The 27486-nt window shown below is 43.0% G+C and overlaps 1 protein-coding gene across 2 annotated transcripts; it reads right to left on the reverse strand.

Moving 5' to 3' along the window:
* On the reverse strand, nucleotides 1-26108 carry akap11 (A kinase (PRKA) anchor protein 11). Of its 2 annotated transcripts, none has more exons than XM_079664554.1 (8): nucleotides 25871-26108; nucleotides 22889-23153; nucleotides 18154-22534; nucleotides 17283-17423; nucleotides 13160-13246; nucleotides 9354-9400; nucleotides 7409-7611; nucleotides 1-2832 (listed from the first exon to the last, which is right to left on the reverse strand). In XM_079664554.1, exons 1-8 carry the CDS (start codon nucleotides 25997-25999, stop codon nucleotides 2653-2655), a joined length of 5433 nt encoding a protein of 1810 aa, XP_079520680.1. In that variant the 5' UTR covers nucleotides 26000-26108; the 3' UTR covers nucleotides 1-2652. The 2 variants fall into 2 exon arrangements, with proteins under 2 accessions (XP_079520680.1, XP_079520681.1); XM_079664555.1 differs by having other exon boundaries at nucleotides 13160-13243; nucleotides 25871-26106.
* Nucleotides 26109-27486: the final 1378 nt, after the last annotated feature.

Consider the following 27486-nt stretch of genomic DNA (forward strand, 5'->3'; position numbering starts at 1 on the left):
TTTCAAGAGCACATGAAAAAGCTTTATTATCACACCGAGCTTCAACACAAACATCGTTAGAGCTTTCAGCATTGGGGAGAACAGGTAGTGAACTCACTGTTATTATATAACTTACATAATTTATTAAATATCTTCATTTGGCAGGGTTTCACAAGGAAGCAGGAGAAATACACAAGTGAGTGGAGGTGAAGTACAGCTCTCTCTTTTTTATTTCCCCGTCTGTGGTCAGAGGCAGAAAGTAACACTGGGAGACACAGCGGAAAAACAAATGTACAGTATGTGTTATTTAATCTCTGCAGGAACACTCAGCTTCACAGACAACGATTAGAGAGATATAGGAATGTAAAGAAAAAGGAAACAGAGGGGGCGGGGAGATGGGAAATACCCGGGAAAATATCACTTCCAAAACGACACGATGACAGGATCTGTACACTGTGAGGCCGTCTTCATACTTCATTATACATTCCTTCACTGTAAACCAAGATGAGCACGCTCTCAGGTTAATACTTCACTTTAGAGGTTTTTAAAAATAGTATATATTTTGTGATATATTCATTTTTTTTAGCTGTAAACAAATCATACAGGACGAACACCTTTAAGATGACATGTCTATCGTTTGGCAGCCTATAGATGAAGCGTAATGTGAGGCAGTGACGACACAAATCACTGCAGCTCGTTAGTGAAGAAGATTCAGCCATGCAGGTGAGCACCACCGACAACACTTAGTTTAGAGTAATAGATGTGAGGTTGTGGTATAATACAGTGTTTTAAACTCAAGAGTCCTGATAGAATGGGTTAGAAAATAATAAATACAAATGTATCCCAATGGTTTGTTTCCCTGTGGGGTGATTTGCATGTACGTGCATTCTGCAGGAAATTCAGGAAATGTCCGTTCTCCCCTCGGACAAATCAAAAGAAAAAAAAAAGTGCATCTCAGCAAGTGGCTGGTAGTGCTGTGCCAGTATACACACACACACACACACACACTCTGAGGGGGGGCTGGTGAGTAACATGAGTGTGTGTGTGTGTGTGTCTGTGTGTGTGTGTGTGGAAGCTTGTCATTCCACAAGGTGACTGTGGCAGAGTGTGTGAGTCCATGTTTGAGCTACGCTGTGGTTTTAGAGGTGTCTTTAATTAGTAAAACATCCAGTATCTGCGTCACTGGATGTTCCCCGAATGGATGGATCACACACTTACTGACGTGTGTGCGTGTGCGTGTGTGTGTGATGGGGGGGTGGGGAGTCAGCTGATGAGACACTTTTGGCAACATTAATCCAATATCATGGCTTCTCTCGTAGCTTTGAGCAGCATTTCATGTTTGATTACACATACTCTACCTTCAAAAATAGACTTTTTTTTTTTTTTTTTAATACCCTAGTAAACATCGTCAAGTATTTTTATTAAGTTTTGACAAACCAGGAGGTCGTGGCTAGCAGATGAAACAGGAATACATGCAACCGTCATCCTACTGCCACAATAGGGCCTTCTTTAAAAGTGTATATGGTCAACCTGTATCTATGGCAACATGTTCATTTCAGAGTCATTTCACCGGCGTTTAACTCATCAGAGCTCCAGAGAAATCAAACTGTGAATAACAAGCCCAGTCATTCAGAGAGGATTAATACAGTAATGGAATACTCTGTGGGGATAGTGGTGTCAGACGTTGATGGGGTGTCAGTGAAGTGGATTCCCTCTGATAATACAAGGGTGTGGTGTGCACGCGTGTGTGTGTGTGTGTGTGTGTGTGTGTATGTGTATGTGTATGTGTATGTGTATGTGTATGTGTGTGTGTGTGTGTGTGTGTGTGTGTGATCTCTGAACATGTGGAAACACCACAGAGGTGTGATGACATCATGGGGATTCCCTAAAAACATTTCTCGTCTGGATCACATGGGATGGGTCTTTCTCTCTCTCTCTCTCTCTCTCTCTCTGTAGTTTAAGCACAATGGTGGCGAGGTGTGAGGGCTTTAATTCAGAAACAGTGTAGGTGTGAGGGAGAGACAGCTCACTGAATAAACACATGATGGTATGCAGCCCGATAAGTAGGAAAACTGCACGAACAAAAACAAACAGAAGGTGGGAAATACAAATGAAATCCAACATTAGTTCTCTGGGTCACAGCATGAAGAATCAGAGGGTGTGTTTGGCGCCCTCTAGAGGAGGGGGTTTGCAAAGCCCGGATAGGAAATGAGGAGAGGAGAAAGGAGAAGGAACAAAGAAGAAAGGAGATCTCACAGGGATGGATATAAGGTGGGAGAGGAGAGTGAAAAAGGGGAGACAAGAGAAGAAAGGAAAGAAAAGTAGAGGAAACAAGAGGGGAAGAGGTCGAAACAAGGGCAGGTAAAAGGAGACAAGGAGAGGAAACAAGAAGGGAAAGGAGTATGAAGAGAGAAGACGAGATGAAATAACAGGACACAAGTAGGAGAAGGAGAGTGTAAAGGGGGATAATCGAGGAAAGGAAAGATGAGGAAGAGAGGAAACAAGAGAGTTGAGGTGAGAAGTCAAGAGCAGACGAGGATGAAGTAAGGGCAGAGGAGACAAGGAGTGAGAAGAAAGGAGAGGAGATGGAAACAAGAGAGGTGAGTTAAGGAGTGGAGGAAACAAGAGAGGTGAGTTAAGGAGTGGAGGAAACAAGAGAGTTGATGAGGATTCCTAGGCGTGCTCCAGGAGCCACTGGAAGAGGGGGGTGCGCTGCGTGTCTCTGCCCGCCTGCGGAGCCTCGTCTCTGGGCAGGATGTGAGTCTGAGCCTCCTCACAGTACCGCAGCAGGGTGTGGAGCAGCTCCCCCACTCTCCACCTCCTCTCCTTCAGACGCTGCACCACCAAGGGGAGCTGGAGGAGACACAACAAGGGGTTAGACACTTTAATAAGGAGGTAGGAATTAGTGGAGTTACTGAAGTACATGTTTCTGGTATCAGTACTTTACTCCACAACTTTTTACTTTTTACTTTGACTTCTTACATTTCTAACACAAATACCTGTACTTTCTACTTCTTACATGTTGAACTCAAATACCTGTACTTTCTACTTCTTACATGTTGAACTCAAATACCTGTACTTTCTACTTCTTACATGTTGAACTCAAATACCTGTACTTTCTACTTCTTACATGTTGAACTCAAATACCTGTACTTTCTACTTCTTACATGTTGAACTCAAATACCTGTACTTTCTACTTTATACATGTTGAACTCAAATACCTGTACTTTCTACTTCTTACATGTTGAACACAAATACCTGTACTTTCTACTTCTTACATGTTGAACACAAATACCTGTACTTTCTACTTCTTACATGTTGAACCCAAATACCTGTACTTTCTACTTCTTACATGTTGAACTCAAATACCTGTACTTTCTACTTCTCTCATGTTGAACTCAAATACCTGTACTTTCTACTTCTCTCATTTTCCAAACAGGCTGGTTCCTTTAGTCTGAATGTGTGTTTGGTGGCGTGATCATTATTATTTAGAGTCATTGCGTGCCTATTGATTTGAACACGATCCGTGTATCCATCATTTCCTGGTCTTCTCTAAAGAAGAGGGACCAATGAAAACGTTGTCATGTTGCCGTTGGTCACCATGGAAACATTCATTAGCTAACAATGACATTATTGTTCTATTAATATAAAGGGAGGTCAGGTACTCTTTAAAACAGCTGCTAGTTATGGGTACTTTTTACTGAAGTACTTTTCAAAGCCTCTTTACTTTGACTTGAGTAAAGAAGTTTAGTCAGTACTTCTACTTTCACCAGAGTATTTTGAAACACGAGTATCTGTACTTCTACTTGAGGAAAGGATGTGTTTACTTTTGCCAGCTCTGCACTTACACAAGCACAAAGGAAGCAACCTAAGGTTTAATTGTTATTAAAACGTATTATATCTGGGGGAATGTTTAGGGGTTTCTCATTTCAACATTCCTGCCTACTGGATAACAGGACTTAAACTCCCACTGTACATTTTACATTTATATGCAATCTAATATTTAATAATCCATTTCTTGCACAACTCATGTATATATATAATACCCTGCTTATATTTAGTACATTTGTATTTCCACATGTATATTTAATTTTTTTTTTTTTAATGCTATTTTATTTCTATTTGAGACGTTTACATTTTAGATGTCTAGTCTTTTCCTTTCTCTAATGTACAATGCCTTGTCTTTTGATGCTGCTGCAACGCAGACATTTCCCACATTGGGATCAATAAAGTACTTCTTATCTTATCTTATCTTATTTATGTCGAGTCATGCCTCTTGAATCAAAGACGGGAAATAGCGCAGATGTGGAGGATGGGCGGACCTTAAGGATCTTTGGGGACTTGGATAGAGCCAAAGATATGTATTTGTCCAGAGCAGATTCTGCAAGATGTTCTCTTTCTGACATTTACTTTCCCAAACAATCTGCAGTGATATACAGTCGATCAGAAACTAAAGATGTCTGAAGATCCACGAGAGTCAATAGAAGGATAGAGAAAACTACATTTAAACCAAAGATTACTAGAAACATCAATTAAATGTCATTCCTAAGAAGGGCAGAGTTCCCTTTGTGCTTAATAAAAAGGGCTCATGAATAATTGTGTATTTGTTTGTGTTTACTCTATGTGTTGTTTTTCTACTTTTTAACCACAAGGCTGGTTTTATCATTTAATCTGCTGGAGTACGAGTTCTTTTTTAAATAAAAAATATATATATATATATATATATATCGCCACTGCTGTATTGAAGATTCCCTTAATGTTGTGTTTATCGCCCCATGTTCAGTGACTTGAGAAATGTTAGGAGGATTTGTTTTGCGTGTGTGAAGGGCTGATGCTGATGAGTTGGCACTTTAACGAGCAGATTTATGACCTGGCAGGAAGTAAAGTCAAAGCAGGAACAAGGTGTGTCAATCATACATTTAAAGTAACTTTCGTTGAGTGAATTGACTCTTTTGAAATATGACTCTGGAGCTGTAAGTCATTATTTGGCAAATCCGTAATTACAGGTGAAGACAGAGTTGTAAATTGATTTGTAGCCGGTAAGAGAAACCGATCTATTCCACAGGGAGGTCCAGACACACTCTGATGATGATTCTCTAACAAGGGAAGGCGTTTCCAGGAAGTACACAACAACTAGTTTGGATACAAGGACTTTTGATTGATTTTGGAAAAAGGATTATAACTACTGCACTTATATATGAATATGTTTTACCACCTGTTTTACTTAATTGTTGCATGAGCTGTGGTTTTCCAGTGGGTTGTCTCCACAACAAAGCTAAGTGGAGTAGAGACCAGGAGACCACAACACAAGAGCGCTAACCTTTAAACAAACATCATGAGAAACGGAAAGAATGACTTCTTCCATTAAAGATCCCCTGTTATACTGTTTTCATCAATATACCACAGGTCTCAGATATATCCAGAGCCTGTCTCTGATTGGCTGAAACACCAAACAGATCATTGCAGCATTACCCATAATCCCCTCTGTTTCAGCCCTGTTTCCAAAGTGCTGATTCTCTGTCTGTTACTTTAGATGAAAATAAGGAGCCCCTCCCCACGCCCCTCTGAGAGACATTTGGTTACAAAGAACTCAATGGAGCTCTAGAGGAGATTCAGGTGATAAGGGGGGGGGGGGGTTACCTTGGTTGCTGATTGGCTAATGGTTACTCAAGACAAAACATCGTTATGACATCACAAAGTGGCCAAAATCTGATCAGCTCATTTTCAGATAGGTTTTTATAGAAATGGATCAAAAAGAGAGAGAATCTTTGTTCCTGAAACTTTCAGAGTCTCTTTCCACAGAGGGGACACATGTTGATGTAGAAGAGACATGGAGAAGAGGGGACACATGTTGATGTAGAAGAGACATGAAGAAGAGGGGACACATGTTGATGTAGAAGAGACATGAAGAAGAGGGGACACATGTTGATGGAGAAGAGACATGAAGAAGAGGGGACACATGTTGATGTAGAAGAGACATGGAGAAGAGGGGACACATGTTGATGGAGAAGAGACATGAAGAAGAGGGGACACATGTTGATGTAGAAGAGACATGGAGAAGAGGGGACACATGTTGATGTAGAAGAGACATGAAGAAGAGGGGACACATGTTGATGTAGAAGAGACATGAAGAAGAGGGGACACATGTTGATGTAGAAGAGACATGGAGAAGAGGGGACACATGTTGATGTAGAAGAGACATGAAGAAGAGGGGGCACATGTTGATGTAGAAGAGACATGAAGAAGAGGGGACACATGTTGATGTAGAAGAGACATGAAGAAGAGGGGGCACATGTTGATGTAGAGGAGACATGAAGAAGAGGGGACACATGTTGATGTAGAAGAGACACGAAGAAGAGGGGACACATGTTGATGTAGAGGAGACATGAAGAAGAGGGGACACATGTTGATGTAGAAGAGACATGAAGAAGAGGGGACACATGTTGATGTAGAAGAGACATGAAGAAGAGGGGACACATGTTGATGTAGAAGAGACATGAAGAAGAGGGGACACATGTTGATGTAGAAGAGACATGAAGAAGAGGGGACACATGTTGATGTAGAAGAGACATGAAGAAGAGGGGACACATGTTGATGTAGAAGAGACATGAAGAAGAGGGGACACATGTTGATGTAGAAGAGACATGAAGAAGAGGGGACACATGCTGATGTAGAAGAGACATGAAGAAGAGGGGACACATGCTGATGTAGAAGAGACATGAAGAAGAGGGGACACATGCTGATGTAGAAGAGACATGAAGAAGAGGGGACACATGTTGATGGAGAAGAGACATGGAGAAGAGGGGACACATGTTGATGTAGAAGAGACATGAAGAAGAGGGGACACATGCTGATGTAGAAGAGACATGAAGAAGAGGGGACACATGCTGATGTAGAAGAGACATGAAGAAGAGGGGACACATGTTGATGTAGAGGAGACATGAAGAAGAGGGGACACATGTTGATGTAGAAGAGACATGAAGAAGAGGGGACACATGCTGATGTAGAAGAGACATGAAGAAGAGGGGACACATGCTGATGTAGAAGAGACATGAAGAAGAGGGGACACATGCTGATGTAGAAGAGACATGAAGAAGAGGGGACACATGTTGATGTAGAAGAGACATGAAGAAGAGGGGACACATGTTGATGTAGAAGAGACATGAAGAAGAGGGGACACATGTTGATGTAGAAGAGACATGAAGAAGAGGGGACACATGTTGATGTAGAAGAGACATGGAGAAGAGGGGACACATGTTGATGTAGAAGAGACATGGAGAAGAGGGGACACATGTTGATGTAGAAGAGACATGAAGAAGAGGGGACACATGTTGATGTAGAGGAGACATGAAGAAGAGGGGACACATGTTGATGTAGAAGAGACATGGAGAATTGTGCTGGTAGTGCAGATGTTGAGAGGGGGTCTCACCTGCTGCAGCTCTCTGTCAGGACTCATCTGGATCTGAGGGGCGTCGGCCATGGAGGCTGCGACCCACTGCAGCATGCTCCTGAGCTGGGGGTCAAGGGTCGCCTGCTGGGGGCCGCGGCCCAACTCCCTAATGTCCGAGTTCACCACGAGCAGCGCCGTGCGGGGGGGGGCCTGCAGCTGGGTCCGGTCTACACAGAGGGTCCCTGCAGCACATAATAATAATAATACACTTTATTTATATAGCATCTTTCAAGTGTCTATAACAAGGTTCAAGGCTTTTATTAATCATACGTAAATAGCTACAGTGTAGTTATGACGATGAAAATCTTAGGTCACTCATTGTTGTTACAGGATGTGTTTTTTGTAAATTGAGTAACTTTTTTAGTATATATTTTTTTACCTTTTACATTTCTTTTATGCTATGCATGCGACTTAGGTAACACTAAGCTGTCTTTGGCTCTTTTCTGCTGTAACAATGTAAATGTCCCCTCTGTGGGACGAATAAAGGTATTCTGATTCTGATGCTTCACGCAGCCCAACGTGCTTTACATGTTCATTTAAAAGTGAGGAGTCATTTCACCGGCGTTTAACTCCAGAGAAAAATGTCAGTGAAGCAAAGTATGAATAACAAGCCCATTCATTCAGAGAGGATCCACACACTGATCAGTCACAAGAGTGGGTTTGTACATTAGCGTGTTGCTGTCCTCAGAACATCCTAAAGACAGACACATACAATAATTGCAAATACGTAGCAGTCCCACTTCCTGTTCTGCTCAGTTCCCACGCTCCCACAGTACAACAGACCCAATGATGGGGGCCCCACACACACACACACACACACACACACACACACACACACACACACACACACACACACACACACACACACACACACACACACACACACACACACACACACACACACACACACACACACACACACACACACACACACACACACACACACACACACACACACACACACACACACACACACACACACACACACACACACACACACACACACACACACACACACACAGTGGAGGGAGTGGCTAGTGGCTGAATACGGGGGTGGTGAAATCCCCGGCTGCAGACAGGCAGACGTACACACAGTCACACACACATCCCAACATCAAGGCCAACTGTTCTGAATCCCAAAGAGAGGAAAGAGCAAGATGGGGGGGGTTTTCTATCTTTCCCCAATTTCCTCTGCTGTCTAAAGAAGTGCTCTGCTAGACATTCAGATTTGTTCTGAAAAGCTTTTATTGAAATAGCAAACCCAGCATTAACCCTGCTCTCACAGGTGAAGTTGTAGCCAGCAAAATTATGTTTTATTTGTATGTGTCTTTATTCCACATTGTGACAAAAACAGACATTCAGTAGTTCATAGTTGTGCTTACACAATTTCATGTGCAGAAAATCAAATGAATCGTAGCGTAGAAACATTACAAAATATTTCCTGTTATGGCATGGCAGGTAAATTCCTTACGCACTATTTAATGTCGACTACATGTCCACTAGGGGTCGACTGATTATCGGCCTGGCATTTCAAAGAGGTTGTGTTATTCTACATTTTGACACCAAGGTTTTCTGATTTTACTGCAAATGTATATCGGTTCCAAATATCGGTTTCCTTGATTACTAATAATCGGTATCGGTATCGGTCTTGAAAAAGCCATATCGGTCGATCCCTAATATCCACTCAATTTAGGAACAATTCGAGACGAATAAATCCTCTTTTGTTACTTTTCATTGCCCGGAGGAACAACAGAGTTAAATTCATGGACGTTCTTACACAATAAGAAGCCAAATGCCAAATCAAATCTCAATAATAAGGTACCTAAAGGCCGAAAGGGACATAAAAAAAGATCCAAGATTTTGTAAGGTCACACCATGGGTCACACACATTAGGGTTCATGTACAGTATGTGAAACATCCTTACCGCTGGATTCCTCTTTGACCTCCGTCTCCTTGTCCTCTGTGTTGTCACTGTTGGATGAGAAATGTCACACAAGTTAGAGCACGGGTGTCAAACTCAATTTCATCGCGGGCCACATTAGCATTATGGTTGCACTCAAAGGGCCGGTCGTAACTTTAAGACTATATAAAAATACATATATATATAAAATAATGTATTATATTACATTATTGCCTCTGAATTGATTATTATCGGATAGGGTAATAACTAACTACATTTGAAAGCAGAAGTCCAGGGCAAATAATTGCAAGTCTCTTCAGTATGCATCTCACAAAACGAGATGCATTGTGGGACATGTAGTTTATGGGCAACCTGCTTCTGTAAAGTGGCATGTAACCATATAATAAACGTATTATATTCTTTGAAAGCTCTAGCGGGCCACATTAAATGAAGTCGCGGGCCGGATTTGGCCCCCGGGCCTTGAGTTTGACACCCCTGGGTTAGAGAGAGGGGAGAAATGTCCGGGAGCTTCGTGAGCTAACAGCCTTTGGTATGAGCATATCAAAAGCCACATGCACTGCAAACAAAAGAAACCTGCATATTTCCCATCAATGCTTTCTTTATATTCCTGTAAATGTACTTTCCTGCTTTAATGTCTTTTGTCAGTTAAGACCCGGTGACTAAGAGTACATATCAATCAGTGCGAATGTTTATTTTCTACATTCTGAAATCTACCCTGTATCCATTCTGTCAATAGTTCAACTATTCGCTGTGTGACGTGCCAACAGGTAAACAGTCATTTCTCTGCTTCATAAGAATGTTAATCACCCTGTTGTTGACACACCCGCGGCTACAGACACTTAGACTCTGTTCAATATGATATCATAAGTATATCACTCTCTGAGAAGGCTTTCACTGTCTTTATGAAGAGGATAATGAAGAAGTAATGACATTGTCAAAACAGAAGAAGAAGTGAGGAGGACTAAGAACTAAGACTGCAGGGCAGCAACAATCACCAAAACAAGACCAATGTTACTTCATTTTTTGTATTAATGGCAGTGCATGAAGAGCAGGAACCCAGCAGTGTATTTGCTGCAATTGGCAAAAAGTAGCACATTTTGCCACATACTGAAAGGCACTAATTTTGACTGTTATCCAAATACCTAAATGATGTCTCTTGTGGTTTCTAAATGAGACTACAGAACGGCATAACGATGAACATTAGCCGCCTTTAGCTTAGCGGTGGTGGCGTGAAGTCATGTGACCGTGCTGTAGTTCCTTTATAGCCCAACATTAGCCTCCTTTCGCTTAGCGGTGGTGACGTGAAGTCATGTGACCGTGCTGTAGTTCCTTTATAGCCCAACATTAGCCTCCTTTCGCTTAGCGGTGGTGACGTGAAGTCATGTGACCGTGCTGTAGTTCCTTTATAGCCCAACATTAGCCACCTTTAGCTTAGCGGTGGTGACGTGAAGTCATGTGACCGTGCTGTAGTTCCTTTATAGCCCAACATTAGCCTCCTTTAGCTGAGCGGTGGTGACGTGAAGTCATGTGACCGTGCTGTAGTTCCTTTATAGCCCAACATTAGCCACCTTTAGCTTAGCGGTGGTGACGTGAAGTCATGTGACCGTGCTGTAGTTCCTTTATAGCCCAACATTAGCCACCTTTAGCTTAGCGGTGGTGGCGTGAAGTCATGTGACCGTGCTGTAGTTCCTTTATAGCCCAACATTAGCCACCTTTAGCTTAGCGGTGGTGGCGTGAAGTCATGTGACCGTGCTGTAGTTCCTTTATAGCCTAACGTTAGCCTCCTTTAGCTTAGCGGTGGTGGCGTGAAGTCATGTGACCGTGCTGTAGTTCCTTTATAGCCTAACGTTAGCCTCCTTTAGCTTAGCGGTGGTGGCGTGAAGTCATGTGACCGTGCTGTAGTTCCTTTATAGCCTAACGTTAGCCTCCTTTAGCTTAGCGGTGGTGACGTGAAGTCATGTGACCGTGCTGTAGTTCCTTTATAGCCCAACATTAGCCTTCTTTAGCTTAGCGGTGGTGACGTGAAGTCATGTGACCGTGCTGTAGTTCCTTTATAGCCCAACATTAGCCTTCTTTAGCTTAGCGGTGGTGACGTGAAGTCATGTGACCGTGCTGTAGTTCCTTTATAGCCCAACATTAGCCGCCTTTAGCTTAGCGGTGGTGACGTGAAGTCATGTGACCGTGCCGTACCATCCTGCTGGACCTATTTTCTGAAATAATCCAAAATCCAGTTGAAAAAACTCCTATAGCTTTTTTGTTGAGGGACCGGTTGCGATTTAGACGCCAAGGTACAGGCAAAAAAAAAAGTCCAGGCTTAACAGAGATGTGGATTGGCATTTTTGGCATTTTTTACCCATTGTCAGTTAAGGGTTGAAACTAAAATAAATGCAATCATTGTTTTGCAAGTTTAAATCTTTTAAGATTCTGAAAATCTGTAGCAGATTTGCCACTGGTTTCAATTGATGTTAGAACATCACCATACATATTTTGTCCAATATTCATCACTGATCATGCATGTAAGGCACTGATAGTCTTGTTGTTGCCTTCAGATGTCTGCGGGAAGCTCGTTCAGGGTATATGCAGGAATCCTGAAGTCAAATGTAAAACCTTTTAAGACCTTTTTTAAGACCCTTTCCATACATTTTAAGACCTCATCGCCACTTCGAGTTTTAACCGGTTACCTTGGCGACACACTTTACCTCACATTGACTATATACAGTATTATTTGTCCTTCCTCCTTATCTTCCAACCATTTGGACGCAGACTGGCATTTCCCCATAACGATGTTGCTTAGCAACCGGCGTAAACGGACCTCCGCGCGCTATCAAGCAGTGAGCGTGCGATGTCCTGTTCAGATCACGTCAAATCCAACGGGATGCCATAAATAAAGTACACAGATTCACACTACACACCTACGCAATGATTACATGCAGGCAGACTGTAGAATACAACCTCTTTGGACCATTTATATACTTATTGAAAACAAGCTACAAAATGTAATACCTTGGAAAATGCTGTTTAATACTTTTCAATAGACTTAATTTTCGCTAAATTTATTTATCAACTTTTAATACTTTTTAAGACCCCGCGGACACCCTGTCGTTGATGGTAAATGAAACCCAGAAAAACATGGAAGTTGTTTAAAAAATAAAAAAATGTGGCAGGGTTTTGCATTGAAATGATTGCTGTTCAGTGGTAGGAGTCTCAAACTCTGATGCTATTGCGGCTTCCTACAAGCACATGTTGATGATCATGGTGATTGATATTCCTGCACTGCTAAACATGCAAAAACACATCCACCATTCTGAAAAACAACGGCATGTTTATAAATGGCTTGCAGTACAGATTCACTGTGTTAATGCTGAATTCAATCTCAAGGGTTTTTCATGAATTTGCACCTACACAAATAAAATTACAATCTATTAGTAGGTTTAAACTGTCCAATAGCATACATGCATTTAGGGAAAGACCCCTGACATATAACCATATCATAAATGGTCCTAATAAGCAACAACATCACATGCAAGCAGTGCAGAAACAGCACATCTTGAGCAATACATCACACACAGACATCAACAAGCATATGTTTGGAGCTTTGTGTGGTCATGCACGGGACTGGTGGTTCCTAGTACGAGACGAAGTATAAATCCAAATGAAATATACGATGAAGCAATTCCCTGTCTCCAATTTCCTGCTGAGATTTTCCACTGCTGGATGTTTGACATGCTTTCTTTTTGGCTTCATAGTAAACTCAATGACTGGACAGTTTTCTTTCTGACCCCCCCATGTGTAACGGGTGTTTGACCAACCTGTCAGAAGGTGAGAAGGACATGCGCTCCTCACACGCCTCCCCCTCCAGACCCAGACTGCTCCAACTGCTGCTGTTCCCATTGCTGCTGGAGAGAGAAGGGCAGTTATGCACCACTATAGAATAGAATACAGGGTGTACAGTATATACAAAGTGTTTTAAACTGCTCAATATCGTATCCATATTTATACGACTGTCTATATTATACTGTTCTATCTTTATGGTGTATTCAACATGTATACCAATGCTAGTGTTTGTATCTTTTAATACAGTTGATATACTTGAGCTTTTTATATCTGTCATATCTAAATGACACGGCAATTAGATTAGATGCTAACTGCATTTCATTGTCCCAGTTCTTGTAGTCAGTGCAATGACAATAAAAGGTAATCTTATCTAATGTGGTATTGTTCCTGTAACCTTTAATCAATCTGCAACGTCTAGGTGAGAGAAGTGTTGCAGACATTGGGCATAGAGAGCTTTGTCTCCTCTCCAATGTAATGGAAATAAATGGCACAAAAAGCGCTGAAACATACACTTAGAAAAAAATTAATATATTTTTCTAGATTTCATGATATCAGTCAGGATTGTTGGGAATTATATTCAAGAAAAGGTCGACATCTTTACGGACACAATCACCAACACTGGGCAACTACGGCACTATATGTTATATTAATAATGGACGCTACAGGTAAGAGGAAATATTTGAGATGGTGTCCCTTTAAATCAAAGAAAGGATTCTCCAAATGATGCAGGTTTTTCCACCGTCACTGAATCCTCTGTAAATGTTGATGGAAACCATTTGTTGCTTAAAGGCTCAAACCGTGAGATCATGGCATTCTTGTCTTTACATAATCCGGTAGATCCTGCGGGTTCCACCAAGACAACCAGCTGACAACAAAAGCACAACAACGCACACTCTGCAATTAGCCAATGATTAGCCTGCTGGCTGGAACCTGCACACTGCGGCCTGCAGCGCTCACGGTACATTTCTGATACCTATAAATAGCTCTATTAATCTGCATGACCTCACATAGCTTTCTCTCTGCGGGGAGAGGGACTGACACATGGTGAGAGCTGATTCATTTAGTCCATCATCAGTGTCTTAATAAACCCTTCAAGGTGTTTTTGTTTCATCTTCCCGTTATTTAATCTGCCCGAGTTTCAGTGGGATTGTGTTTTGGTTGCAGTGGGAATTTGAAGAGAGACAAAGGATGACTTTGATCCTTTTGAATCACCGCCCGAAGTGAAAAGAGCCCTCAAAGACACACCTTTCGAAAATATTTTGGTTCATTGACTTGGCCCTGATGGCAAAATAACTACAAGCTAACACATTGTGTTTCCTGGGAAAGAAATGCAAATGTTGTCAGTTTTGCATCCATGGAGATATCCACTTCTGCCAGAAATCTCAACCGCTATGTTCCCAGAGGCAGCAGACCTTAGAGCGCCGAAACTCACTCACTCTCTTTCTTTTTTACATACATACACAAATATAGCACTGATGTCCATCCAAGAACAGAAGGGCCGGTTCTGTCACAACTACTACTTGGTGCTTATCCCTGTGGTGTGTTTCAAAATTGCGTTTTGGCAGTGAGGTCTAAATGAGAATCCCAAACAATACACTGTGCCCTGCGCTGACCTTGGGAAGCCTCGCGCTGCAACCACAGGAGACTCCTGCTAAACAATGTCTGACACTAGCGATACCAAATGTTCCTCTACTCTTCTGGGTCTGAGGAAATGGACAGCACAGATTCACAAGTAATAACCACGTTTTTTTAAAGGAATACTTCACCTCCAAAATGACTCTTTGTGTATCATTTACTCACCCTGTGTTACCTTGAATACTGCTAAAGGTGGGGTAGGTAATTCACTTCAGAAACACTTTGTTATATTTAGGGCTGTCAAGTTAACGCAATTATTTTTTAAGGCCACTAATTATTTGAACGTGCGATTAACCCATGTGTATTTGTCCTCGGCCCGCCCGGTAGTTTCGGAGCCCAAAGGCTTGACGTTGTTGCTGTTAGTTGGATGGTGGGAGATTCTAGCGAGAGATATGGATACAAAAAAAGTTGTTTTAAACAGCAAGCCATGCACACAGCTGATGCTGACAGCCCCGCTCCTGCCGCTCGCTTGCGGCAGACCACGCTTGAAAGTTTGCCGTGGAGACGCCTGGACAACAGCAGCGATAGCTAAATGGGGGCTACAGCTTAACATTGTGGAGGACGAGGGGCTGCGTTAGATCATTCGGATCGCATCCAACGTGTCGACGGCACATCACAGCGCATTATTTTGACCCACAGTGGGAACTTCAGTCTCATGCTTTGACTGTTATGAAGACAGAGGAGCGGCATTTCGCCGACAACTGTAAACAGGCTTGTCTGTTTGAGCAACGGGCTCAGTGCAGAGAAGTACACCGGGTTGGGAGAGAGTGTAAGAGAGAGAGAGAGGTTCCAGTTTGTTGTATTGAAAATATTCAGGAGAATATTTGTCATTGTTCCAATGATAATAGACAAACATTTGCATAAAGCATATTTGTCCACTCATATGTTGATAAGAGTATTAAAAACTTGAAAATATTCCTCTAAGGTCAATTTAGAACAGACAAAAAAATTGCGATTAACTATGGACATCATCCGATTAATCGCGATTAAATATTTTAATCGAATGACAGCCCTAGTTATATTCCATGGAATGCTCTTAACATCCCGATAGCAATGAATACATTAAATGCTTTGACAATAAATACATAAACTAATGTCATCTCTGGAAGCCGTGGAGCTGTAAAAAGCACGACCAATCATCTGAGCCGGCCCGGCTAAAGTAACTGGATGGCCTACCTGCCTGTCAGCCTTCCATCTGTGCACAAACTTATCTCGTGCCCTCATTGGTCATGTGTGCGTTCGTGTGTGTTGGAGGAGGGGCTCTGGAAGGAAGTCTGAAGGAAGTGGCAGATTTTTTTTGGTTGTGTACTTTCAAATTCTAGCGCACTCGAGCTGGTTTCTCCATTCTTACCCACCCTACCTTTAATGCCGACGTTTTTTAAATAGCAAGGGTTTATTAAAGAAATGCATACATTTGGGGGGTAGTGGACATACTACTGGATACATGAGAGTTGGTTTATACTGCATGAGTTGTGTAAAAGTTTGTCAATTTAAAAACATAGAAAATGTATATTCCCTGATATCCTAGATTATCTTATCTTTCTGTATCTTATCTTTGAAATATTTTTAAGAGCTGATGACTAGATTGTTCAAACACAGCGGGCACATACAGTATGTGGGAGAGAGATGGAATAATGTGCCACCTGTTGTTGCCACGCTGTTAGGAAAAGCAACTCTATCTCCTGTGAGATTAAAGCAGCAGCAGCTGTCATCATATCAAAGAAATTATCGCTGCATACTTGCTGGGAAACTCTGGGAGAGACAAAACAGCAGGGGTTTTAATACTGCTGCTACTGGTATAAAATGTAAAGATGGCCAGTAACATTTTTTAGTAACACTAAAAAAGAATCTGTGTTTTTAAATATGCTTACTTATCAGCACAAACATAGTTTATCGTCACCTAAAAAAGCAGAATAAGGAAAGACTGGAAGAGCTAGCAAGCCACTAGCAGTAGATAGCCACCTCATGATATAAAGTAAGTATTCGGTGGAAGTCCTTAAAAAAAAAAATCAAAACACATTTGTACAATTGAGCCTTTTAGGAAGCAAACTCCTGCACTTTCTCAATGCACTGCGGTGCATTTTAACATGTCATCTGATTGTGTGCAGATTTGCATTTATCCTACTAAATGTACTCTATGCTATTTTTAGTTTGTTTTTAACTGGTAACTGTATTCTGTGTGATGTCAATTTTCTGTGAAATGTCTATGTGAAGCACCTTGAACTGCACTTATTGTATGAAAGGTGCTATACAAATAAAGATTATTATTATTATTCATAATATCACAGCAATAGTAAAACCAGATGTGTGTTAATACATATACTACAACATTGGCCAGATCCAAACACTAATATATATATTTTTTTGAATAGATTAAGGGTATTAATGTAAATCTGCAACAGGTACCCAGCAGTAAACTGGGTGTTTGATATGTTATGTATGAGAAAGGTAGTGGTTGTCTACCTGTCGCTGAGGTGCAGGAAGCTGCTGTTATCGTCCTGATGCTCATCTTCAAAGCTCAGGTTAGACCAGCTGCCCAGACTGTCGTCTCCCACACTCAGCTGCTGGGACACGGACGACTCAGCAACTTCCCTACAGGGGAAGCTAAACACACAGAGGGATGGAAGAAGAGGAACAGCTTTTAAAAACATGGGAATTGTACACCAAAAAATGAAAGAAGACAAAAAGCTTTTAAAAACAAAAACGGAATTGCAAACCACGCCCCGTAAAACTCGGAAATGTTTTGTGAAGCCGCCATTTTATTTGCTGGCATTAGCATTATTAGCATTAGTCCAGCGCACCAACAGAGAGAGACTAACTTATGGTAACACAAAAAAAACATGGGAGCGGTGGAGTGGTTTGCGGCCTGCCAGTAAACCCAAAGAAGAAGAAGTGACGTCAGCGGCTTCATTTGCCTAATCCTCCCACAGGGACTTATTCCGGTCTGAACGCGATCTGATGAACTAAGTACGGCAAAGTACTTGGTGTGAAAGCACCTATAGGTAAAGTAAGGTAACATATAAATATGAAAAACATATAAAACATACTAAACATCTAGAAGCATCTTTAAAGCGTAGTATTTAAGGAGTTTTAAGGAAAAACCACTAACCCGATTTTGATGAAACTTGTTGGAAGGGTGAAGAAAACGGCTAAGAAAAAAACCCCTTAAATTTGAAGTCGATAAGAATCACGTTGCGTATATATAGGCAAAAGTCAACTTAACAAAGCTCCTTAAAAGCTATACTAGGTATTTGTTGCTCTAGCCATCAAACGAAAACCTATTGAAATGAAAAAACATCAAAGAGAACCACTAGACTGAATCACGGTTGGTTACCTGATGTTGCCGGGCAGGCAGATGTTGGATATGGCCGACGTCATGATCTCAGCAGTGAGACTCTCAGCATAGCTGGCTCCATCATGCCCGATGCCGCTGTCTGCGTTCAGGCTGGTGTTGCTCAGCTCACGTTTAGCCGTCTCCATTGCCATCGACACCATCTCCTCTGCAAACATTGCCCTGTGGTCCAGGTCGATGTGGATCTTGGGAATCTCCAGGCTGGGGAGACGCTCAGCTCTTGCCTGACCGTCTTCCCTTCTTCTCCTCCTCTGAAGTACAGGCTGGTGGTGGTGCCTGCTAGGTTTGGTGCAGTATGGGCACTCCTGGACCTGACAATAACGGCATGTCCTCTCCCCAAGAGCATGGCCCAGCGATTGGCCCTCAGACAACCTCTGGGTGTGAGAGTGTCTCTCGTGGCCTTGGTTTCTCTGGTGCTCCCGGGATGACTGTCCAACTGAAGCCATGCTCATCTTCAGAGTGTCATCAACTATTTTCCTGGCATAATGCTCAATAACCTGCATCGCCTGACCCCTGTAGCCACCGTCATACAGGCTTCCTGTACTGTGGTACTGCTTGCTCTTCGCCTCATTGGACAACAGGGGGCAGGAGAAGGAGTTCCTGATGAGGTTCTCTGCCATGTCTTCAAGTTTGGACTTCTTATAAAGACAGGAGTCAGTGAGAGACTTGGGAAGTCGTGCAGAGGAAAGATGCAGCTTGCGGGTCACATCGCAGGTGATGTTGTACGCTAACGACTCTGCAAAGTTGAGCAGATCCATGTACTCCCTTTGGCTCTGCTCTTCAGAGTCACTGCAACAACACTGAGCTGCGTCACTTGAGGGACTAACCACCGACTCATCTCTGTTCTTGGGTGTCGAGGCCTCACTTCCAGACACTTTCCATTCATCGGGCAGCGACCTGGAAGAGTGAAGCCGGGTGCTGGAGGATCTCTTCTTAATCTTGCGACTGGCATGAGCCAAGCCCAGTTTTATGGAGCGGTAGGCCAAACGACTCGCATACTGGTCCAGCACTAACTCCCTGTTGCCTCCCTCCTTTTTCAGAACCCTAATGAGGTAGCCAGCGTATTCGTCCGTCACACTCTCACAGCTCGGATACTCAGAGGACAGGCCAGAGCTGGAGCTTGACATCGTGCTTGAAGTGGAGGGAGGAGACCGGAAGACCGAGGCTATCAGGTCATTAGACCACTGCTCAGCCAGCCGCCCTACCCTCCAGTCTTTGCTCTGCTCTGCCCCAGGAGGAGACTGGTGATGCCAAGATTCAGAGCTAGATCTCTCAAAGCTCCTTCTTCCGAGGTCTTTGTGATATGGACATTGCTGTGCCGAGCTCACCATCCTCTTCACGTCATTGATGACTTCTCCGGCCACCTCCCCGGCATAAACCCACAAGGTGTTTAGGGTTTGCTCTGAGAACTGAGCCACACTGTCTCTCCTTCTTCCACTGCCTTTGCTCATCTCTCCTTCTTCTTCCGCTACTCCCAGAGTGTCCATCTCTGTTGCCATTGAGACTATATGGCAAGCCAACCGCTCGGCATAATGTAAAGCTTCCTTGTGGGACATTCTGCGAGCGGACATCTGGTTTGAATCCCGTCGACCACTTCCTGTCTCTGGACATTTGTTGGTGCCATCGACTCCACCCTCTTCTGCCAATTCTTCAACCTCTTCATCCTCATTGCCATCTGCCTCCTCAGAGAGAGACCTCATCAACTTAAGCATGAATTCAGCCTTGTCTGCCTCGGGGGAGATGTCTTTTGGCCCTGGGCCAGGCTCAGGCTGATAGTGAGGAGTGGGAGGTGGGGTAGCGGGGGAAAATTCCTTGGCTAGCTTGCTTTTCAGCTTCTTTGAGAACTGTTTAATCTGTTTCTCTTTGGACACCTCGCTGGGCTGCTGAGGGGTAGAAGGAGGAGGGCCGGGAGTCCCGCCAGACTTTTGTCCAGAGCTTTGAGCCGAGTCATCCCCCGGAACAGATGTCCTCCTTTGTCCACCCATCTCGGTGCCCGGTACATCAAGGGTATGCATCATCACAGGATGTGTTTCAGCCACACCTTTGTTCTTGCCGTCTAACTCACAGCTGGCTCTATTTTGGCTTGTCTGGAAGGAAATGTGAGGAATGCTTGGGGGTGTTGCTTGCTCAACAGGGATGATGTTTCTAACATATCCAGGATCTCTACAGACATATCTGAAGCAAGCGCCCTGCTTTGAAGGGGAATCTGGAGCCTCATCATTTTCAGTTTCCTGCTGAGAAGAAGAATCCCTTCTGCTGCCGATAGTCTTTGTAAAGAATTCAGCACAGTCACCGAAACTCTTCTTCACCTTAGAAGCAGTTATTAGCTCACACGCTTCAGTTACTATCATATCCACCATGTTGCCAGAGAAGTTTTGGAAAGAGGACTTTCCATGAGAGTGGTCTTCTCCAGGCGTTGGGGTCTGAGTTCCATGACTGTGAAGGTGAGTTTGTGTGTCAGTGGCAGACACATTTAGTCTTTTGGGGCTGTTTTGTTGGATATCTGACAAGCTAGACTCATACTGACAGGTCTCCTCAGAATCATGGATGTGTGTGAGGGCTTGGCCTGCTTTGGGCACAGGAATACAGCTGGCCATGCCTGATACAGTGAACAGGGCTTTCTTCACCGTACAGGAAGCATCTTCTCCAGAGGGTCCTGGGGCAGCTGCAGCAGAGCTAGAACTAAGAACCTGCTGGTTAGCAAAGGTACTGCAGGTTTGGGCGCCAGTGGTCTCTGAACTGACATAACAGATGTTGTCCAGAGACACACTTATAGCTGCTTGGCTAGTGAAGGACACATCAGCCTGAGAAAGCTCTATGAAGGCCTCTTGGATAACAGACTCAGACAAGTCAGAAGCATAAGAGCAAACCACCTCCTCCTCCTCTTCCTCCTCCTCCTCCTCATACCCTTGGCCAAAGGACCAATCACTAGGGGTGCGAGGGGTTGAGGGGTGGGAGAACTGACACACTTCCATAATGCCTTCAAACACCAGCTCTTCAGCCAGTTCAGCAGCGAACTGTGACACTGTGCTGTGGAAAATCTGCTTCTTCACTGTCAGGAAGTCTTTCAGCGCCCCGGATACAGCCTCTCCAACCAGGAAGCCAGCCAATCCATTGATTGCCCTTTTTTTCAACACGTAGGCGTGGCGCATACCGATCTCCTGGAAAGCCATCTGGAACACTGAGGAGGTGAGCCTGGCAGCCAGGTGACACAAGGTGGTGGTACAGGAGGATACACCTTTTTGGAGGTCTCGCAACGCGCTGCCCAAGCTCATCTCCACCAGGTCAGTGGCAAACCTCTGAATGCCGTCCTTCAGAGACTGGGACTTCTTCTGCAGAGCGCCCACTGTTACCGTCTCTTGTATTTCTGAGAGCTTCATCAGGTATCCTGAAGGGTTCTCAAATTCCTTGTGGCAGACACAGCTGAGATTCTTGTTGTCACTGATGTCAACGGCAGACTGGTAGCCACACACAGATCCCAGAATCTCTTTGGAAAGACTGCTAGCAAAGTCTGAGTAGGTTTTATACAGAGAGCAGACATCCTGGGGTTTACGTAGCTCTAAGATGTCCTGTCCATCTTCTTCTGCCTTCCAGAAGTACTCAAGAGGTCCACTAGAGTCAACCAAGGGGCTGAAGGCTGAGGAGCTGACAGGACTGAAGAGTGGGCCACCGTTCTCGTCCGATGGGGTCTGCATTGGTCGAGGGGAGTCAGGCACCTCAGAGTGAAGCGAGTAGGGCGAGCCTGGTTTCAGAGGAGTGGGTTTTTTCACATTGGCTGGGAGAGTTGGGTGGTCAAATCGGTGAGGGTTCATTCCCTTGGTTGAGCAACCCCTGGACACATATTTGGATAGTGACCCACTGCTCTGTGACGTCGAGGCACTGATCGCATCCAGAGGCAGTGCGAGAGTGCAGTTATCTGAGCTCAACTCATCCAGGTCATCAAACTGGTCAAAGCTGTCAAAGAACTCACTGACTTCAGAGTCCGAGTCTTCAACGCGCTCTCTGGGACCCCCTGGCACCTGGGGGATGTCCAGTTTGGCCCGCATGCTCTTCTGATAGCCCACTTCATCTAGGAATATGATTGGGCTGGGGCTTGAGCCGTCAGAGTCTTCAGATTCACTGACATGGATCACAGGGGAGGGCACACGAGCCCCGGGGCTGCAGTACGTCCACTGGGATTCAAGGCCCGATGACCTCTGCACTGTGACAGAGACATCCGGACCAGGACTCTGTTTGGCTGCATTTCTCTTCGACGATGAGCATATGATGATACGGGAGCCTGCTAATTCCTTTTTTCTTCTGTGAGCTGGGATTGTCTGTGATGCCATGTCACGCTTTTTCAAATGGCGATAGGGGCCTGCAGCTGTGGAGATGGAAAGGGAAAGAAACTGGTTATATACGTTACATACAAAGAGGGGATTCAAGATGAGGAATATTTATCCATAAAAGCAAAGAAAAGCTGTTTATCCATTGTGCCTTGATTATATAAAAGAGAGGAACATCCAAACTAGTTGTGCCATATATAAGAACTGACAAATGCTGGCCACTGAAACACATGTGATTCATAATGGTATAAAAAACAGATTGGGGTTTTAAATCAGATCTCCATTTTTTGTTTTAGCAGGAGTATCTATATTCAGTTGATTGGATCACAAGACGTTCTACTTAAGAGACCACAGGCTACGACATGCCGCTAAGCATTAGATGTTAAACGTACAGGGATTGTGTCCTGTGTCATCCTCCTCCAGATGCTCCAGGGCTGTGACAAAGTCATCCTCGATTGATGAGACCGACTGGTTAGTGTCATCTTCCTCAGCCTGGCAGGACTCAGCTGAGCCCCTCTGAAGAGCCTGGATCTCCAACGCATAGCGAACGCCTGCCATGTAGCATCCTAGCAAACCGGCCAGAGAAGCTACGCTGGCCTGAGGGTAGAAGCTAGTGCTGGGATTATGTCTCAGCACACACACAGTCTTTAACCAGCACTAAAGGCAGCAGAATGTGGGAGAAAGAGAAAAGGAAAGGGAGGGAAAGAGAGAAAAACTCAGTTAGGCCTGGTGTATTCCGCTCATTTAGATTAAAATGACATTATTTGTAACCAACAAGCAGATGGAATCTCTAAACTCCACAATCTGCTGATAGTGTGAAAGATCTTTTGTATTGTTATGTCTGAACACTATGTCTGATTGAGATTTGATCTGTAGCATGTGCAGAATCACTCTGTGCTGCAGATAGGTGGGAGGTCTCACTGTCGGAAATGCCCCTCAAAACCACAGAGTGAGCAGCAGGGCAGAGTGTACCCAAACAGGACGGGCAGATCACAGGACCAAGGAAGCAAAAGAGTGCGATCGTGGGCTGAAAAAACAACATCTGTGTCTGTCCGTCCAACCTGCACTTCTTCAACAGCGTGAAAAAAGACTTGGTCTGCTTCCATGAGGAGGCAGACAAAGCCATAAGATTAGGAAACCGTTGAGTCAAGCTTTTTAGGAACAAATATGTGACATTTCAAAAGCTACAAAAAATTACGAAATAATTGTCAAACTTAAAATGTGAGAAATCTGACAAGATGGTCAGAAATCTGTCAATAAAGTAATCAAATGTGCATACTTTTAACTTGTTATAATAGCTTTATTGGTATTGGCATATATATTGTTACCCAAGGTTTTGTCTAAGGGTTAGATTATCTTTTTCATTTTAATACTGTCAGTCCTGCGCAACCTTCACCATTTTGCACATTGTAACTGCCCATATATATATTTCTTTAATTATATTGTATTGTACGGGTATATCTCTATTTAATCCATATTCCATGTAAAAAAAAAAGCACTTATACTAACTAAGCCCTTATATACTAACTAAGCACTCGTATACTAACTAAGCACTCGTATACTAACTAAGCACTCGTATACTAACTAAGCACTTGTAGCACTTGTATACTAACTAAGCACTCGTATACTAACTAAGCACTCGTATACTAACTAAGCACTTGTATACTAACTAAGCACTCGTATACTAACTAAGCACTCGTATACTAACTAAGCACTTGTAGCACTTGTATACTAACTAAGCACTCGTATACTAACTAAGCACTCGTATACTAACTAAGCACTTGTAGCACTTGTATACTAACTAAGCCCTTATATACTAACTAAGCCCTTATATACTAACTAAGCACTCGTATACTAACTAAGCACTCGTATACTAACTAAGCACTCGTATACTAACTAAGCACTTGTAGCACTTGTATACTAACTAAGCACTTGTATACTAACTAAGCACTCGTATACTAACTAAGCACTCGTATACTAACTAAGCACTTGTATACTAACTAAGCACTCGTATACTAACTAAGCACTCGTATACTAACTAAGCACTCGTATACTAACTAAGCACTTGTAGCACTCATATACTAACTAAGCACTTGTAGCACTTGTATACTAACTAAGCACTCGTATACTAACTAAGCACTCGTATACTAACTAAGCAGTCGTATACTAACTAAGCACTCGTATACTAACTAAGCACTCGTATACTAACTAAGCACTCATATACAGTACTAACTAAGCACTCGTATACTAACTAAGCACTCATATACTAACTAAGCACTCGTATACTAACTAAGCACTAACATACTAACTAAGCACTCGTATACTAACTAAGCACTCGTATACTAATTAAGCACTCGTATACTAACTAAGCACTCGTATACTAACTAAGCACTCCTATACTAACTAAGCACTTATATACTAACTAAGCACTCATATACTAACTAAGCACTCATATACTAACTAAGCACTCATATACTAACTAAGCACTCATATACTAACTAAGCACTCGTATACTAACTAAGCACTTGTATACTAACTAAGCACTCGTATACTAACTAAGCACTCATATACTAACTAAGCACTTGTATACTAACTAAGCACTCATATACGGTACTAACTAAGCACTCGTATACTAACTAAGCACTCGTATACTAACTAAGCACTCGTATACTAACTAAGCACTCATATACTAACTAAGCACTTGTATACTAACTAAGCACTCATATACGGTACTAACTAAGCACTCGTATACTAACTAAGCACTCGTATACTAACTAAGCAGTCGTATACTAACTAAGCACTCGTATACTAACTAAGCACTCGTATACTAACTAAGCACTAACATACTAACTAAGCACTCGTATACTAACTAAGCACTTGTATACTAACTAAGCACTTGTATACTAACTAAGCACTCGTATACTAACTAAGCACTAAAATACTAACTAAGCACTCGTATACTAACTAAGAACTTATATACTAACTAAAATGAACTTAAAATGTTTTGGCTCAAACCTGATGTACTTATATGATTTTATTTTCTTCAAGTTTGTATCTTCTTGGTCGAAGGCACTTATTGTAAGTCGCTTTGGATAAAAGCGTCAGCTAAATGTAATGTAATGTAAACATTGCTTTTATTTGATGGTACATTTCTTTAAAAAGTGTTTATGTATGCACCAATTCCACCTTCCTTGTATGTGTTCAACTACTTGGCAATAAACTTGTTTCTGATTTAAAGCAAATACAACTTGAGCACATGATCTCATTCTCACTTCCCTTTATTGTCTCCCCTTCACTTCCCTGCCTTTCTGCTCACTTCCACTTTACTTTAAAAAGGTTCTGACTGAGCACAATACGTAAGATCTGTGACGTACGTGAGGCCCGGCGTCTTTGTGCTCCGTCAGCCGGCGGGAGTCTTTGAGCAGCAGGACCTCGTCGTTCTTCAGGCTGTGAACGTGGAGCGACCTGAGAAGCTCACACAGTCCTCCTGGCAAAGATAACATGGCCTGGGGAAGAAGAAGGAGACACACTGAATTCTCTTTGCAGCCATCCTTAAAGGTCACCTATTAGGAAAAATCCCCTTCTTCATGTCTCTTCTACATCAACATGTGTCCCCTCTTCTTCATGTCTCTTCTACATCAACATGTGTCCCCTCTTCTTCATGTCTCTTCTACATCAACATGTGTCCCCTCTTCTTCATGTCTCTTCTACATCAACATGTGTCCCCCTCTTCTTCATGTCTCTTCTACATCAACATGTGTTCCCTCTTCTCCATGTCTCTTCTACATCAACATGTGTCCCCTCTTCTTCATGTCTCTTCTACATCAACATGTGTCCCCTCTTCTTCATGTCTCTTCTACATCAACATGTGTTCCCTCTTCTTCATGTCTCTTCCACATCAACATGTGTCCCCTCTTCTTCATGTCTCTTCTAAATCAACATGTGTCCCCTCTTCTTCATGTCTCTTCTAAATCAACATGTGTCCCCTCTTCTTCATGTCTCTTCTAAATCAACATGTGTCCCCTCTTCTTCATGTCTCTTCTAAATCAACATGTGTCCCCTCTTCTTCATGTCTCTTCTACATCAACATGTGTCCCCTCTTCTTCATGTCTCTTCTACATCAACATGTGTCCTCTCTTCTTCATGTCTCTTCTACATCAACATGTGTCCCCTCTTCTACATCAACATGTGTCCCCTATCCTTCATGTCTCTTCTACATCAACATGTGTCCCCTCTTCTCCATGTCTCTTCTAAATCAAAATGTGTCCCCTATCCTTCATGTCTCTTCTTCATCAACATGTGTCCCCTATCCTTCATGTCTCTTTTATATAAACATGTGTCCCCTATCCTTCATGTCTCTTCTACATCAACATGTGTCCCCTCTTCTTCATGTCTGTTCTACATCAACATGTGTCCCCTCTTCTTCATGTCTCTTCTACATCAACATGTGTCCCCTCTTCTTCATGTCTCTTCTACATCAACATGTGTCCCCTCTTCTTCATGTCTCTTCTACATCAACATGTGTCCCCTCTTCTTCATGTCTCTTCTACATCAACATGTGTCCCCTCTTCTTAATGTCTCTTCTACATCAGCATGTGTCCCCTCTTCTTCATGTCTCTTCTACATCAACATGTGTCCCCCTCTTCTTCATGTCTCTTCTACATCAACATGTGTCCCCTCTTCTTCATGTCTCTTCTACATCAACATGTGTCCCCTCTGTGGAAAGAAACTCTGAAAGTTTCAGGAACAAAGATTCTCTCTCTTTTTGATCCATTTCTATAAAAACCTGTCTGAAAACGAGCTGATCAGATTTTGGCCACTTTATGATGTCATGACGATGTTTTGTCTTGTGTAACCATTAGCCAATCAGCAACCAAGGTAACCCCCCCCTATCCCCTGAATCTCCTCCTAGAGCACCATTGAGTTCTTTGTAACCAATCATCTCTCAGAGGGGCGTGGCCAGCAGCAGCTCATTAGCATTTAAAGCTAC

Source organism: Notothenia rossii, assembly GCF_949606895.1.
Source record: "Notothenia rossii genome assembly, chromosome: 2".
In the NCBI taxonomy this organism is placed as follows: Eukaryota; Metazoa; Chordata; class Actinopteri; order Perciformes; family Nototheniidae; genus Notothenia; species Notothenia rossii.

Bases quoted from the DNA above. Each gene is read 5' to 3' on its own strand.
- akap11 (XM_079664554.1), bottom strand. From the start codon at position 25,999: ATGTTATCTTTGCCAGGAGGACTGTGTGAGCTTCTCAGGTCGCTCCAC. The intron at 17,424-18,153 runs GTAACCAACCGT...CTGTGTGTTTAG, and splicing joins TGCCTGCCCGGCAACATCAG to CTTCCCCTGTAGGGAAGTTG. The intron at 13,247-17,282 runs GTAGACAACCAC...TTCTCTCTCCAG, and splicing joins TTCCTGCACCTCAGCGACAG to CAGCAATGGGAACAGCAGCA.